Source organism: Elephas maximus, chromosome 4 (assembly GCF_024166365.1).
Source record: "Elephas maximus indicus isolate mEleMax1 chromosome 4, mEleMax1 primary haplotype, whole genome shotgun sequence".
NCBI lineage: Eukaryota > Metazoa > Chordata > Mammalia > Proboscidea > Elephantidae > Elephas > Elephas maximus.
The window spans coordinates 118875874-118891926 of record NC_064822.1 but is presented as its reverse complement, the minus strand read 5'-3'; the positions used below and the strand labels follow the sequence as shown (position 1 = coordinate 118891926).

Genomic DNA, 16053 nt, shown 5'->3' with positions numbered 1-16053 from the left:
AACCAAAATTTTTCCCAATGAAAATGTTTAGAAATTTAAAACATTCTATATAATTTAACGTTGACTGGTTTACCTATGTTGTAGCCGTGTCACGTTTTATTACTACCTCCAGAATTTATCTTATAAACTGTTTAACTGTAATATCCAATGCAGTGAACTGAACCGAAACAAGATTAAAAATGTAGATGGACTCACATTCCAAGGGCTTGGTGCTCTGAAGTCCCTGAAAATGCAAAGAAATGGAGTAACAAAACTAATGGATGGAGCTTTTTGGGGGCTGAGCAACATGGAAATCTTGTAAGTGTTGGTTATCCCAATTCCCACTTAGTTGGTATGATTATAGAATGCTCAGGGAACATGCAGTAACTCTGGTTTGAAAGCCTGTGTGAAAATCTCATAATTTATAATAGTATTTAGAATTTAATTTTTTGGGGGGGTCATGGTGATTGAGGATTTAGAAACACATAGTATCTTTTGCTGATATTTTCATAGAATAAAAGCTAAACGTCTGGTAACAATAGGAATATGTAATATGCTGTAATCATATGTCCCCTTTGAAGAGACGAGATAATAAACTTTTGATCCTACTGTTGGTTCCTATTGTAAACATAGGCAGCTGGACCATAACAACCTCACAGAGATTACCAAAGGCTGGCTTTATGGCTTGCTGATGCTGCAGGAACTTCATCTCAGCCAAAATGCCATCAACAGGATCAGTCCTGATGCCTGGGAGTTCTGCCAGAAACTCAGCGAGCTGTGAGTAGCCTTTTATTCTCTTCAGGTTTGAGAGCAGGGATCATGCCAGAGCATGCGCTTCTTACCATTGATCTGTGAAATTTTCATAACAAAGTTTCCAAGGTGACAGCTTTTTTTGTTGCTCCCACATGCACCATAGTCATATTTTTGTTGTGATACGTTGATGCCAACTCTGCCATTTCAGTTCTGTGGCACATTGTCTAAAGGAACGCTGGTCGTGTTCAGATAAAGAGAATGTGTTTTGTTTTAATTACTCGAATTAGAAATAATGTCAACCTCAGCATTCTTAAGAAAGCAGAGTTTTAAATAAGGATCATTGTAGTTGCCCATATTACCTGGAAAACCCTGGTGGCGTAATGGTTAAGTGCTACGGCTGCTAACCGAAAGGTTGGCAGCTCGAATCCGCCAGGCGCTACTTGGAAACTCTATGGGGCAGTTCTACTCTGTCCTATAGGGTCTCTCTGAGTCGGAATCTACTCGACGGCACTGGGTTTGCTTTGGGTTTTATATTACCTGGGTTTTTTGGAAAACGAATCATTGTGTTGAATTGAAAAATTGAAACTCTTATTTGTTTTTGTTTTTTCTTTGCAGGGACCTGGCTTTCAATCACTTATCGAGGTTGGATGATTCAAGCTTCCTTGGCCTGAGCTTACTAAATACACTGCTCGTCGGAAACAACCAAGTCAGCTACATTGCTGATTGTGCCTTCCGGGGCCTTTCCAGTTTAAAGACTTTGTGAGTTACACGTTTTGCTCTCTGTACATGGACCTAATTGGCTCCTAAATGTGCCTGCTTCTCTCCAAGCATATTTCTTTTGTTGTGAAGGAAATGTGTAGAGCCTCAGAAGTAGCGTCTTAATCTTTCCCAGATCAGTTTGATTAAAATAGGCCGATTTCATCCATACGTGATTCTTAAAAGAATTAAAAAGGACAGTGATCAGATTGTTTTGGTAATTACCGTGTGCCCTATCAGGATCTCCAGGAATTTAGTAACGGCTTTTCTTTTTTCAGAGGGAAACAATTTGAGATTCCCTAATTTTTCTTGATATAATGCAGATTAAAAATTCCCCAAAAGGGAGAGGGTATACAAAGGCCAGCAAAGGAAGAAGCCTGGTGATAATGCCAGTTACAGCTGGGACCTGGCCTCTGTCCTAAGAGAAAGAAGAGACAGTTGAATTAATTGACCTTTGAAAAATCTCTCAAATGTTAATTTAATGTTGTGCAGTGGGCTTTTGATTTTTGCCCTGTCAGAAACTTTTGCTTCATTCACTCTTTGAAGCATTACAGAATTGAAAGACACGCTGTATGCTTTGGCAAGCACCTCCTTGTGTGGTTGGAACAGCGGTTGAAAGTTTAATGTATTTTTCAGACTATGTAAATCCTTCAGAATTTAGTCATCTCGATAGAGAAATTAATAGGGCCCGAGCCCCTATATTGGACAACTGTCCTGAGTTTGGGCAGACACTTAAAATGCTGTGTTTTATACTTTAAAGGTATATCAGGGAGATACAACGTTTTCCATTGTTTTGAAAGAGGCAGAGATGATAGGGGAAATGAAGACGAATTTATTACACATCACCTCCTACCTAAGTAGTGGTCTTAGACTTCCGATCATAGCTTTAGAGAGAATGCTCATATCTTTTGTAAGTACCTGGTACTAGATGCAGTAGCATAGCTTTTTTTTTTACTTAGGGATCTGAAGAACAATGAAATTTCCTGGACTATTGAAGACATGAATGGTGCTTTCTCTGGGCTTGACAAACTGAGACGGCTGTGAGTATGATTTGTCTTCTAATTTGGCTCATTCTTTGACCTAAAACATGTGTCTTAGCTGAAGTCATTTCCACAGTTTGACATCTTAAAGAGTTTAGAAATAGTTGCATAATCTGGTTGCTACCCATTGTTTTCCAGAATGAGTGCTATTATGCAAGATGGGATTTTTCTTCATTGGGTAAAAGAGTTCTATTCAACATTTTATGTTGTGTACCTTATTTTAATATCTGGATAATAATTTTAGATTATTTTGAGTGCTTAGACTTTTGGGGAAACCCTGGTGGTGTAGTGGTTAAGCACTGTGGCTGCTAACTGAAAGGTCGGCAGTTTGAATCCACCAGGCACTCCATGGAAACTCTGTGGGGCAGTTCTACTCTGTCCTGTAGGGTTGCTATGAGTCGAAATCGACTTGACACCGGTGGGTTTTGGTTTAGGTAGACTTTTGGGGGTGATCATTGTATAAAATTTAGTACACTTACTAATGTCAGCGTTTTGAAACCCTCTACATTGCTTTCTACTCAAAGGAATTTTTAAATGAGGTGATCCAGTATCCACCAGTAACACTGTAGTAGGTTCCAGATAATACAGGATAAAAGATACTTTTATCTAACCATAATAAAAACCATAATAGGACCTTGCAAATGACTAAACTATGTTTCTTAAGCCAGTGGTTCTCAAATTGAGTTCCATATAGCCCTAGAGCCCTGTGGAAGATAAAGGCACCCCTGGGGAGGAAGGGTGAGGAGAAACGTTCCACTATTTTCAGTTGTATTTATTGAAGTTCTGGGGTAATTTATTTGGAATAAAGTTCCTACCTATTCCTAAAAAGACTTTGAAAGATCACTACCTTAACCGAACCATCAGAGTAATATTTATGAAATACCTGTTTTTGCTAAGCTCTCTCTTGTATACTTTGAAAATCATGGTGAACTATATTACTGAAATAGATGACATGGACACATTTTCACAGGATATGTAGTTAATTTGAAGAAACTAGAATTGTTCACAGATGATTTAAAAAGTGGTTCTTTTCGTGAGAGCACCTCCCCTACAAATGATTTTTTTTTTAACTGTTCCAATGTAATTTTTTTCAGAATACTCCAGGGAAACCGGATTAGATCTATTACCAAAAAAGCCTTCACTGGTTTGGATGCATTAGAACACCTGTAAGTAGCTGGAATTTAATCACCCCAAAGATATTCTGGAGCCCTGGTAGTGCAGTGGTTAAGAGCTACAGCTGCTAACCAAAAAGGTCGGCAGTTTGAATCCACCAGCCGCTCCTTGGAAACCCTATGGGGCAGGGGAGTTTTTTTTTTTTTTTTAAGATAGTCTAAGATGGTTATCAATTTATGCCTCATGAAAGATAAAAAAGTAGAATGTAATTCTGTTAGCGTCCTCTCGGTACCGTAAATAATATTTACAGATTTACCTATCATGTCTCCATCTGTCTTTGGAAGCATACAGTCATGTTTTCTTTTGCATTTATGGACATTGCTACATACCATTATTGGGCTCACTTTTGGTTGTTTTCCTTTAGTGGGGATATATTTAATTAAAATAAAAACCAAAACTACCATTTATTGTGCACCCACAATGTACCAGGCATTATGCCTGGTATATATATTGTCTCATTTAAGCCTCACCAAAAAAAAAAAAAAAACACAACCAAACTTTTTAATAACTATTATTATCCTTATTTGTAACTTAAGAAGCAGATGTTCTGGGGGTTCATTGATTCCATTGGACAGCCTGGGCGCTTTCTCAGTGTCCTGCGTTACACTGTCTCTTGCCTGCAAATCTGCACCCTCACCCCCGGTAAATCCTGCGCACATTTCTGAATTGGCGTTTAGGGACTCAGGAACTCTCAGTCACTAGGAGAGCAAAGCTAGCCAACCTTGATAGGAGTCAGAGTCTACACGAGTACCATGTTTTGACTAATTAAATCAACCATCGGCATATAACCATGGGTGTATGGACTGCCAGAAGGACAAACAAATCTGTCTTGAAAGAAGTGCAGCCAGGATGCTCCTTAGAAGTGAGGATGACGAGACTTCATCTCACGTACTTTGGACATGTTATCAGGAGGGACTAGTCCCTGAAAAAGAACATCATGCTTGGTAAAATAGAGGGTCAGCAAGAAAGAGGAAGACCCTCAATGAGATGGATTGTCACAGTGACTGCAGCACTAGGCTCAAACATAGCAACAATTGTGAGAATGGAGCAGGACTGGGCAGTGTTTCATTCAGTTGTACGTAGAATCACCACGAGTTGGAACTGACTTAACAGTACCTAACAACAGCAACATATACTTTACGTCTGTACAGTAAAAGTATGAAAGTAATGTAGAATATGTCTACTCTATTAAAGAATCTTTACAGTCAGAATTTTTAATGTGTTAACTAATCTAATCGGATCTAATCCTTAATCTAATCTATCAAGTTGGACAAAAGAAGTAACAATTTAAAATACACATTTGATTTACAGTCATTTGTGCTGTGTATTGAGCATGAAGATTTGGCTGTGATCTGTAAACTCCATTTAGTCGTTGCCTTTGGACTGTACCAGTTAGATTGAGGGAGATGTGGACTACAGGCCATACTGACAATGTCGCAGCACAGATTGTCAGTAGAATAATTCTGCAAAGCAGGGTTTTGCAAGGACACACCAGTAGTGCTGTATTTATTGAAAAAAATTATTTTCAGAGGAAAACTAGCCAAAAGGGTTTGTCATCTGTTCCGTTCTATTTCTGGGTGAATGGAATTAGTGAGTGGATCAGTGAAGTATTAACCCTCTGCTTCAGTTTTCTAAACATTCATGAACTTTTCCAGCCTGTTCTCTCCTCATGTTCTAGTAACTTTATTCTTCTCTTGCCACTTGTTTCAGTCAAAATCCCTTTTGTATACTCTGGTAGTACTCGGAATAGTAATCATTGTGGAGAGTACTTGTAAGTACAAGCTGAAAATAAAATCAGCCCAGAATATTCTCTCATTTTATAAATGGGCTGTCTGAAGTGGGTGTTTTTGTTTGTTTAACAAGTACGTCTTTTCTGAACACCTTACTGCATTTACAGTAGTGGACAGAATAAGCTAGTGGTCAAGAGCATAAGTCTGGGGATTAAAAATAATGGGGTTTAAATACTTTCAGGCTGAGCAAGGTAGTAATACCATCTTCTTTTGAGTTGTTGTGAGAAATGCAATAATATACGTAAATCACTTAACAGTGAATATAATGGAAGGATGGTTTTTCAAAACATAATTATGAAGAATTGTGTATTTAAGATATTATTGGTTACCAATTTTGAATAATGAGAAATACAGTAAAATAACATAGGAGAAGAGGTTGGGCCCACACAAGTCAAATAACTTGCACATAGTTCATATCTCTCACCGTAAGAGAACCTGCTGCTGGTACAAGTATCCCCATTCTTCAACCCAGGCTTTGTGGTGGGTCCTCCTGGCGTTGCCTTCTTCATGCACTGCAGTGCGTAAGTTGTTTGTTTGGTGAGTAAGGCGATAATGTGGGCCTGAATTCTGCCTCCAGACACACAATGGCCACATCTTCTTCTGATGTACTTAATTTGGTTGTTTTTTCCAGAGACCTGAGCGACAATGCAATCATGTCATTACAAGGCAATGCATTTTCACAAATGAAGAAACTTCAACAATTGTAAGCTTTCTTTTTCCTTCCAAGATTTTCAAATAAAGTAGTGGGGAGAAACTTGTCATGGGGTGGGTCATCCTAGGTTGTAACTTAATTTTTTTACCAGAAAACAGAAGGAGTTTGTTTGTTAGATTACATTAAAGATTGGAATGAAAAAAAAAAAAGTCCCTAGTTGGTACAAATGATTAATGTGCTCAACTGCAGACCAAAAAGTTGTAGGTTTGAATCCACCTAAAGGTGCCTGAGAAGAAAGATCTGGAGATCTACTTCCAAAAAATCAGCCATTGCAAACCCTTTGGGGCACAGTTCTACTCCGACACACGTGGGGTCATCATGCCTGAGAAGAAAGATCTGGAGATCTACTTCCAAAAAATCAGCCATTGCAAACCCTTTGGGGCACAGTTCTACTCCGACACACGTGGGGTCATCATGAGTAGCAATTGACTCAGTGACAAATGGTTTTTAGGGTATTTTGGTATATTGGCACTTCTTTTTCAGTAGGACAATAATATCACCCTTGTTAACATTTCTTGCATTGTAAGATGGACTGTTGTTGTGTGCCAGTGAGTGGATTCTGACTCATAAGACCTTCTGTGTTTGAGTAGAACTGCCCCATAGGGCTTCCTAGGCTGATGTCTTTACAGGAACCAGCTCACCAGGTCTTTTCTCCCACAGAACGGCTAATGGGTTCAAACCCCTGACCTTTCGGTTAGCAGCCAAGTGCTTAACTATTGCTCCATCAGGGCTTCTTCTGAGAGGAACTATAGAATATTAATTACATGGGATATGTGTATTTGATTTCCAAATCCGTTGCTTTGTTAATATTTACTTGAGTTTAGTTTACTTGTAGAAATCTGCATTTCATACAAAACAGATTAATGTAATTACTCTCCCCAGGCATTTAAATACATCAAGCCTTTTGTGTGATTGCCAATTAAAATGGCTCCCACAGTGGGTGGCAGAAAATAACTTTCAGAGCTTTGTAAATGCCAGTTGTGCCCATCCTCAGCTGCTAAAAGGAAGAAGTATTTTTGCTGTTAGCCCAGATGGCTTTGTGTGTGGTGAGTTGCCTTTCCTTTTACTCATTCTTTTTGTTTCCCCTCCTATTTGTCCAAATAATGGTTTTGAATAGATTCGTGTTCTTTTAATAAAGCTTTTACCTTTACCAGGTACATCAAAATGGATCTCTAGTTTGCTGATTATTCTAATTTTACAGATGGAAAAGAGAGTTTTCTAAAATTTCTTCATCTTTATTTTGGCATCAGGTGGTTTGGTACAGAGAAAATGGTATTGGATCTTGGGAAAATTGGAGGATAGTCTTATCCTCTCTAAAAAACAAGCAAACAAACAAAAGCTGTTGCCGTCAAGTTGATTAGGACAGAGTAGAACTGCCCCAAAGTGTTTCCATCCAAGGCTGTAAATCTTTAGACTAAGGCCGACTGCCGTATCTTTCTCCCGAGGAGCAGCTGGTGGGTTCTGAACCACTGACTTATCCTCTCTACTTAACTTAAATTGTCTAAATCTCAGTCTCTGCATTTACAGAATGGGAATTCTGCTACTTACTCTTCCCAACACGGGGGTAGTTGGGGGACGTGCACGAGTCCTGTAGAGAGACTCAAGTAAACCCTGTGCAGATGCTGTTTGTATGGGCTGGAAAGGAAGAATATTAGCTAATGATTGGTGGGCTGGTAAACATTTAACTATTGCTGAATAAAGCACTGTAAGTAACAGGAAGTTTGAATTTATTGGAAAGAAGATTAAGGCACACTGTTTTAGCATCTAATCTCAGCATTAGAGATCTGCTTCCCCAAAGTTCATATAACTAATTAGTTGCAGATCTAAATCGAAAAACGAGTGTTCATCTCACTAGTACAACCTCTGACCACTCCGCTCCACTGCTGTTTACTATTAGCTGCTACGAAGACCTTTGTAAAAATAAATGTGTGTATAAAACATGAAATCAAAATTTACTTAAATTTGAACAGGTATGTTAAGATATCACAGAGCCTTTATTTTACATCGGAGTTTAAAATTTTACCTAAAACTGGTTTGCTCGGGATTGTTTATTTTGGTCAAGAGAAAAAATAATATATATTTTGCTAAGTTGCAGCATTAATCAGAGCCAGTAGTTTCTGGAAATAAAACTTCTATTGTAGCTTTTGGATCCGAGTAAGTTTCTGGCATTCAGCTATAAGGGCTTAAGCGATTTCCTCCCATGGTTTCCCTCATTTCATAATTCTCTGGTCACAAGGTGCGGACTCTCTCTTACTTAGAGACATATGTGCAGCAACCATAGAATTTTCACTTCCTCCCTTGTCAGTCAGAACATTGATTCACCAGATGAGAATTTCAGAATAATTAGGCATAAGAAGAAACTATCTTGATTACAGCATGCAAGCATGGCATCGGAAATTAGCATTAGCGTTATCAGAGCATCCTCCCCATCCAGCAGTTCACACAAACAAAAGCTATTTTGGTAGGTCTAGATGCTTCTTTCTGGGTTTAGACTGCCTCTGAGAAACTGAAGTTCACAAGATAAACTTTTTGAAACAGTAATAGAGAACCAAAAATAACTGCTTAGAATGAAAGAGTTGCTTAGCTCTAATTATAATGTAGCTCGGACAGTGTAGCACAGCAGCTTGATTGATCGGCTGCTCAAACTCCAGGCCAAAGCCAGTGTCTCACAGTTTTGTAGATCCTTTTTCTTCTGCTGTAAGTTTTTTTGTTTTGTTTTGCCCTGGTGGCGCAGTGGTTAAGAGCTCATCAAAAGGTTGGCAGTTCAAATCCACTAGCCGCTCCTTGGGAACCCTGTGGGGCAGTTCTTCTGTGTCCTACAAGCAGAATCCACTCGATGGCAGCGGGTTTTAATACTGGTTCTCTTTTTGGTAAATGGGGTGTTTTTGGCTGATTAGTGATGTTATCACTATTAAGTTCTTAATTTTGCTGTTGCTTATTTGTGAGGGAATCCCTGGGTGCAAACAGTTAATGCTGTCCGCTGCTAGCCACAAAGTTGGTGGTTTAAGTCCACCCAGAGGTACAGCAGAAGAAAAACCTGGCAGTCTACTTCTGAAAAATCAGCCACTGAAAACCCTAGGGAGCACGATTTCACTCTGACAAACATGGGGCCGCCATGAGTCAGAATCAATATGACAGCAGCTGGTTTGGTTTTTTGGTGTATTCGTAGATAACATGGTAAAAATTGTAGTTCCTGAGGTAACATTCAAAGATGACCCATCAGCCTGGAAGTTTCTTAAGTAATTTCTTCTTGTATTTCTAAAAAGCAAGGGGTCTGGCATAAACTGGATTTTCTGATAATTCCAAAATTGCAGTCCCCTCTTAGGCAGTAACAGGGATAAATAGGTCTCAGTCTGTATTTGAAATGAACGAATTGCTGTATCAACACTCTCCCATGGTATCATTTCAATACTGGGACTGCTAGTCCCTCTGTAAAACATATACTAAGGGTCAGACCTAAGCCATTGTTTATTTTGAGCTTCTTGGTGTTCACATTTGAGCAGCATTTGGACTTTAGAGCCTTAACATGGTTTTGTTTCCTCCTCTCCATTTTGAACAGATGATTTTCCAAAACCCCAGATCACGGTTCAGCCAGAAACCCAGTCGGCAATAAAAGGTTCCAATTTGAGTTTTATCTGCTCGGCTGCCAGCAGCAGTGATTCCCCAATGACTTTTGCTTGGAAAAAAGACAATGAACTACTACATGATGCTGAAATGGAAAATTATGCACACCTCCGGGCCCAAGGTGGCGAGGTGATGGAGTACACCACCATTCTTCGGCTGCGCAACGTGGAATTTACCAGTGAAGGGAAATATCAGTGTGTCATTTCCAATCACTTTGGTTCATCCTACTCCATCAAAGCCAAGCTTACTGTAAATAGTACGTGATTGGACTTTTCTTCTTGCATTTAAAGACGATTTTTAGAGACAGATAGCATTTGGTTTCCTTTCCTTCTCTTCTTCCTAAATTCTCTCCTCTCAGCTCATGTTTCACTACCTTACTTTTCCTTTCCCCAACTCCCACTCCACAGAATTAATTCTTGGCTATTTCTAAATAGCATTTATTATGTTCAAAGCAAGGTATTCAGCATGATGAACAACACAGTGATGAACCAGGCACTTTGCTCTTTGGGAGTTTGCAATGGTCTGGTCTGTTGGCGGGAGCCTACAAAGTAGAGTGTTAAAGCGCACCGCCTTCAATTCAGAGATCTGGGTTTGAATCCTGGCACACCTGCTTAGGCTGTATGACTCGTGGCAAGTTGCTTAACCTCTCTGTGCCTCTGTTTCTACATCTTTAAATTTGGGATAATAGTATCTACCTTTATAGGGGTATCAGGAGCATTAAATAAAATAATGTTTGTAAAGGGCTTAGGAGAATACCTAGAATGTAGTGAATGCTTAGTAAATGCAACAGAGGGTAGCTAGTGTTAATAAAAGGAGCCCTGGTAGCATAATTGTTGAAACCCTTGGCTGCTAACCAAGAGGTCAGTGGTTTGAACCCACCAGCCACTCTGTGGGAGAAAAGACCCAGTGATCTGCTCCCATAAAGATACTAGGAAGCCCTATGGGGCAGTTCTCTGTCCTATAGGGCCTCTGAGTTGGAATCAACTCTACAGCACCTAACAAGAGTAAATGTTAGTAAAAGTATATCATCATTGGCTGTATGTGGCAGGTATACAGTTTTTACAATAGGACCTTTGCTACTTTAATGTTTAACCATTTGTATTTACCATGCTAGAAAAATATGGCTATAATTCATTAATGCATTCACTCAACAAATGATTGCTGAGTCCTGGCACAATTTTGAGTATAAAATTATAGGGAAAAACAAATCTAAAGTCATACATGAAGTGAGTGAGTTCCCTAAGATCTCACAGTTAATTATTGAAGGAACTAAAAAATGACCTGAAAATAGCAGAAAAACCTCCGGTCTGAAGATCAGATGACCTGAGCTTCATCCTGACTGTCATCGAGCAAGATACTCTCCCCATCACAACCTGGTTTCCTTTTACTTAAATTGGGAATAACCCCTGCCTTCCCTATGTAATCGGACTGTTGTAAACATAAAAAAAAAGGGGGGCAGGGGGAGAGGGGGAATGAAAGTGACCCTCTAAAAATCCATTGCACTAACACCTTGATTCTTCTCCTGATTTCAGTGCTTCCTTCGTTCACCAAGACACCCATGGACCTTACCATTCGCGCTGGTGCCATGGCGCGCTTGGAGTGTGCTGCCGTGGGGCACCCAGCCCCTCAGATAGCCTGGCAGAAGGATGGGGGCACAGACTTCCCTGCTGCAAGGGAGAGACGCATGCATGTTATGCCAGAAGATGATGTCTTCTTTATTGTGGACGTGAAAATAGAGGACATCGGGGTCTATAGCTGTACAGCTCAAAACAGTGCAGGAAGTATTTCTGCAAACGCAACTCTGACCGTCCTAGGTAAGTGACTTTTTTAAGATTCTGTGGTATAAAATTAGTCTTAAAGATACTCGCTCACGCAAGTGCCTAAGTGCTAAGGGGTGAAGATCTACAGGACACTGCCCTTTCCTAGAGAGAACAAATGGTTTCTCGTTAGCTTGGAAGCTGGGAAGTTCATTCCATGTTAAAGTCTGTGGCCAGCGAGATGAATCTGCTCCCTCCTTTCTGAGCAGAGGGGAAAAGGAAAAGAGATTTCCCCATTCCAGTGCTTTCCTGGTGTGCAGGGATCATTGTGCACTCTGCAAAAATAGTGTTAACACTGTAAAGAACGTGTAAGAACATCGCCATATAAACAAATTGGGAAGAATCGACTCTTTTTTTGGCCTGCCATACAAAAAATTGCCACTGAGTGGATCCTGACTCCTGGCGACCCTATGCGTGTGTCAGAGTAGAGCTGCTCCGTAGGGTTTCCCTGACTGTAATCTCTACAGAAACAGATTGCCAGGAAGCCGATCAGGAGAAAGCTTCCGTGCCAGCGCTAGGTGGGTTTGAACTACTAACCTTTATGTTAGCTGATCACAAACCACTCACACTATCCAGGGGCCTCTGGCCTACCATACTGATCTGGAGATCAGAATTCCTTTTTTTTTTTTTTTTTTAACTTTTCCTAAACAGGTGCTTGAAAAAAATGTGAACAGATTTCTCATGCATGTATCTTTGAAAGAGTTAATTATGGTAAACTAAAAAAAAAAAAAAAAAATTAAATAATAAAATAAATTATTTTCAGAGTTTTATAAAGGTCTAGACATCTGGCACTAGAATGTTTCAGTATAAAAACTTAGGCGTTCTGATTTTTTCATCCATCAGCATCCTCTTGTGCATGAAATTCATTTTCTGTTTTTTTTAAATGCCTGAAATTTTTTGCTTCCCTCCCCGCTCATCCAGTTCCCTAAACTTGGCAAGAGAGGTAGTGAGGGGGTAGTGATAAAAATAGCCCCATATTATCTTTGACTGCTGTTATGGGTAAATGGTAGCAGAATAATGAAATCCCAAATGTTGTGTATGTTTAGACTCTTAAAAAGAAAGTGTCCATTAAGTTGTGGGAGAATAAATATTTTAGGTTCCAGTTTGAATTCAAGTGCTAGGTTTTATGATATGGAAGTATAATTTCATTTAAACTTGTTACTGTCCGGTCAGGCCCCAACTCATAGTGACCCCATGCATCACCGTGAACTGTTCCATAGGGTTTTCTCAGTTGTAATCTTTACTGGAGCAGATCACCAGGCCTTTCTTCCAAGGTGCCACTGGGCGGGTTCAAACTGCCAACTTTTCAGTTAGTTGTCGAGTGCAAACCATTTGTGCTACCCAGGGACCTTTGTTCAGGGAGTTAAAAACATAACTTGTCCTCAACATGATGAATGCAATTAACATGATTACTAAGTTGTGCACATGAGGAGTGTTGAGGTGGTAAATGTTTTGCGACATACATATTTACCACAATTTTTAAAAATTGTCATTTCAGAAACACCATCGTTTTTGCGGCCTCTGTTAGACCGAACTGTCACTAAAGGAGAGACGGCCGTCCTACAGTGCATTGCTGGAGGTAGCCCTCCCCCCAGGCTGAACTGGACCAAAGATGACAGCCCCTTGGTGGTAACCGAAAGGCACTTTTTTGCAGCAGGCAATCAGCTGCTCATTATTGTGGATTCAGATGTCAGCGATGCTGGCAAGTACACATGTGAAATGTCTAACACCCTTGGAACTGAGAGAGGCAACGTGCGCCTCAGTGTGATCCCCACTCCCACCTGCGACTCCCCCCAGATGACCGCCCCGTCATTGGACGATGATGGCTGGGCCACCGTGGGAGTCGTGATCATAGCGGTGGTTTGCTGTGTGGTGGGCACGTCCCTCGTGTGGGTGGTCATCATATACCACACAAGGCGGAGGAATGAGGACTGCAGCATTACCAACACAGGTGTGTAAACAGAAGCTTGGCACAGGTACAGCAGTCATGTGTATTTGTGGTTCTGCAGAAATTTTCTTCTAGAATGTATGTCTCGCTGTCTGAGTTGATGTCAGAAGGATGACTCACTTGTTTCAAGCTGCAGAAATATGTTCAGCTACAAATAACACCCCAGCCCAAAATCCAGTGTTTAAAGATGAATATTTTTTGTTAAAAACCTCACTGGAATATAGTGTGGCCTGTGAGGTACAGTCCAAATCACAGAGTGGAACACTCTGACACCTTCACAAGATGCTCATGGAGAACCATGAACACCTCTTCAGTGAGGAGGTTTACTCTCTGCAGCAGTTTTTTGTGCTGTCGTGTGTGTGTGTGCGCGCATGCACATGCGCGCGCGCATGTGTACCTTTAAGTAGGACTTGAATAATATGTGGGGAAGGGTCTGTGATTTAATTAATATGTACAAACTCATCTATTTATGAATAATATTAAGCAAGGACTACGGCAGAATCAAACTTAGCTCAAGAGCTTAGGTACTGTCTTGTTGTGAGATGTCAGTTGATTCCGACTCATAGTGATCCCATGTGACAGTAGAACTGCTCCATAGGATTTTCTTGCCTGTAATCTATATAGAAGCAGCTTTTTAGGTCTTTTGCCCACGGAGATGCTCAGTGGGTTCTAACTGCCAGCCTTTTGGTTAGCAGCTGAGTACTTAACCATCCTTTCACTAGGGCTCCTTGGTTAGCTACTACCCTGTGAAAATTCTTAAGACCTTACCTTTTTAGATATTTGCTGTTTCTGAAATTTGGGAAGGGCATCTAGTCATGGATAAAGTAGAGATCAGCTCATACTTTGCAGAGGAGCAAAGCCCCAATTTCCTTCACTTGACTACTACATGACCGATACAGTTTTGCTGGAGCAGATCTTCCCGTTTGGTTTGTGCAGAAACCAAACCAGAGTGTACTGTTCATCAGGGACAGCTGTGGGGCAATTACACTTATTCTTGGTTAATAAAATGTTGTTGTTTGATTACAGATGAGACCAACTTGCCAGCAGATATCCCTAGTTATTTGTCATCTCAGGGGACATTAGCTGACAGACAGGATGGATATGTCTCCTCAGAAAGTGGAAGCCACCACCAGTTTGTCACTTCCTCAGGAGGCGGATATTTCTTAACACAGCATGACAGCAGTGGTAAGTGTTTAAAATAAACATGGGCTGAGGTTGAAATCGGAAAACCTGGTGGTGTAGTGGTTAAGTGCTACGGCTGTTAACCAAGAGGTTGGCAGTTCAAATCCGCCACGCGCGCCTTAGAAACTCTATGGGGCAGTTCTACTCTGTCCTATAGGGTCGCTGTGAGTTGGAATTGACTCAGCGGCACTGGGTTTGGTTTGGTTTGGTTTTAGGTTGAGATCATAGATGGAAGGCTGGGGTATAATATATTTCGTAAGGAATGAATACAGTGATATTTAAGACTGGCTCAAGGTTACCAACAAGACTAAAACTATATAGTCGTATACCAAAAAAAAAAACAAACTCGATGCTGTCAAGTCGATTCTGACTCATAGCAACCTTATAGGATAGAGTAGAACTGCTTCATGAGGTTTCCAAGGAGGGGCTGGTGGATTTGAACTGCCAATCTTTTGGTTAGCAGCCGAGCTCTTAACCACTGTGCTACCAGGGCCCCATGTAGTCATATACTCTTCTCTTAAATACTAGAAAAATCTTTGTTTCTGACAAGCAAGTTAGGTAAATTTTAGTTCATCCATGCGATATAATGCTTCCTTTACATTCTAAGTATTTTTCGTTTTCCTTCCTTAAAGGATGCTAATTGGTTTCACTAGTAGTCTTAAAAGTCACATGATTTAAAATCATTCTCTTAGAGAAGTCTACTGCTGACCATTGCTTTAAGAACTGTGGTTTTAAGAATAAGGATGGAAGCACCATAATATAGGAGCACCGGCTAGGTTCAAGACCTGCTTCTGTTATTTACTCCCTGTGTAGCTGTGGGCAAGTTGTTTAACTTCTGTTAAGCTTCATTTTTCTTTTCTGTAAACTGGGGATAATTACAGTACTCACCCTGCTGGGCTGTAATGAAAACTAAATGAAATGATAATGTAACACTACACAGTGAGTGCCGCAGGTTAAGAACCGAACAAATGGAAGTTGTTGGTGTTATTTTCAAATATTTTACCATCTTTTTCCACGAACATTTACTGAACATCTCTGTGCTGGGCTCCGTAGTTTGGAGGGAGGCAGGGAAGGAGATTGGTTCTCAACAACATAGATTACTTAGTGGGGAGACACACAATTAAATAATGACAGAATGTCTGTCAAAGGCAGTAGTAGAGGGTATAGGATTAGAAGAGCAGTGCTTAAAATAAAGTGAGTGTCCTAGTTAGAGTTTTTTGGTGGCAAAGAGCAGAGACTAACCTTGCTCAAGTATAGTGGGGTTTACAGAAAAGATGCA

At 40.3% G+C, this 16053-nt stretch overlaps 1 protein-coding gene across 2 annotated transcripts in view; it reads left to right on the top strand.

Moving 5' to 3' along the window:
* The window catches only part of LRIG3 (leucine rich repeats and immunoglobulin like domains 3), a 60156-nt gene that overhangs the window by 39762 nt on the left and 4341 nt on the right, over positions 1 to 16053 (top strand). Inside the window, exons 6-16 of one of the 2 annotated variants that reach the window (XM_049883736.1) lie at positions 154 to 297; positions 613 to 756; positions 1348 to 1491; positions 2448 to 2528; positions 3623 to 3694; positions 6123 to 6194; positions 7086 to 7249; positions 9763 to 10083; positions 11360 to 11641; positions 13143 to 13595; positions 14619 to 14777. In XM_049883736.1, coding sequence (XP_049739693.1) covers positions 154 to 297; positions 613 to 756; positions 1348 to 1491; positions 2448 to 2528; positions 3623 to 3694; positions 6123 to 6194; positions 7086 to 7249; positions 9763 to 10083; positions 11360 to 11641; positions 13143 to 13595; positions 14619 to 14777 — 2036 coding nt within the window. The remainder of the gene's footprint in view (positions 1 to 153; positions 298 to 612; positions 757 to 1347; positions 1492 to 2447; positions 2529 to 3622; positions 3695 to 6122; positions 6195 to 7085; positions 7250 to 9762; positions 10084 to 11359; positions 11642 to 13142; positions 13596 to 14618; positions 14778 to 16053) is intronic. The other variant, XM_049883737.1, reaches the window with a different exon arrangement.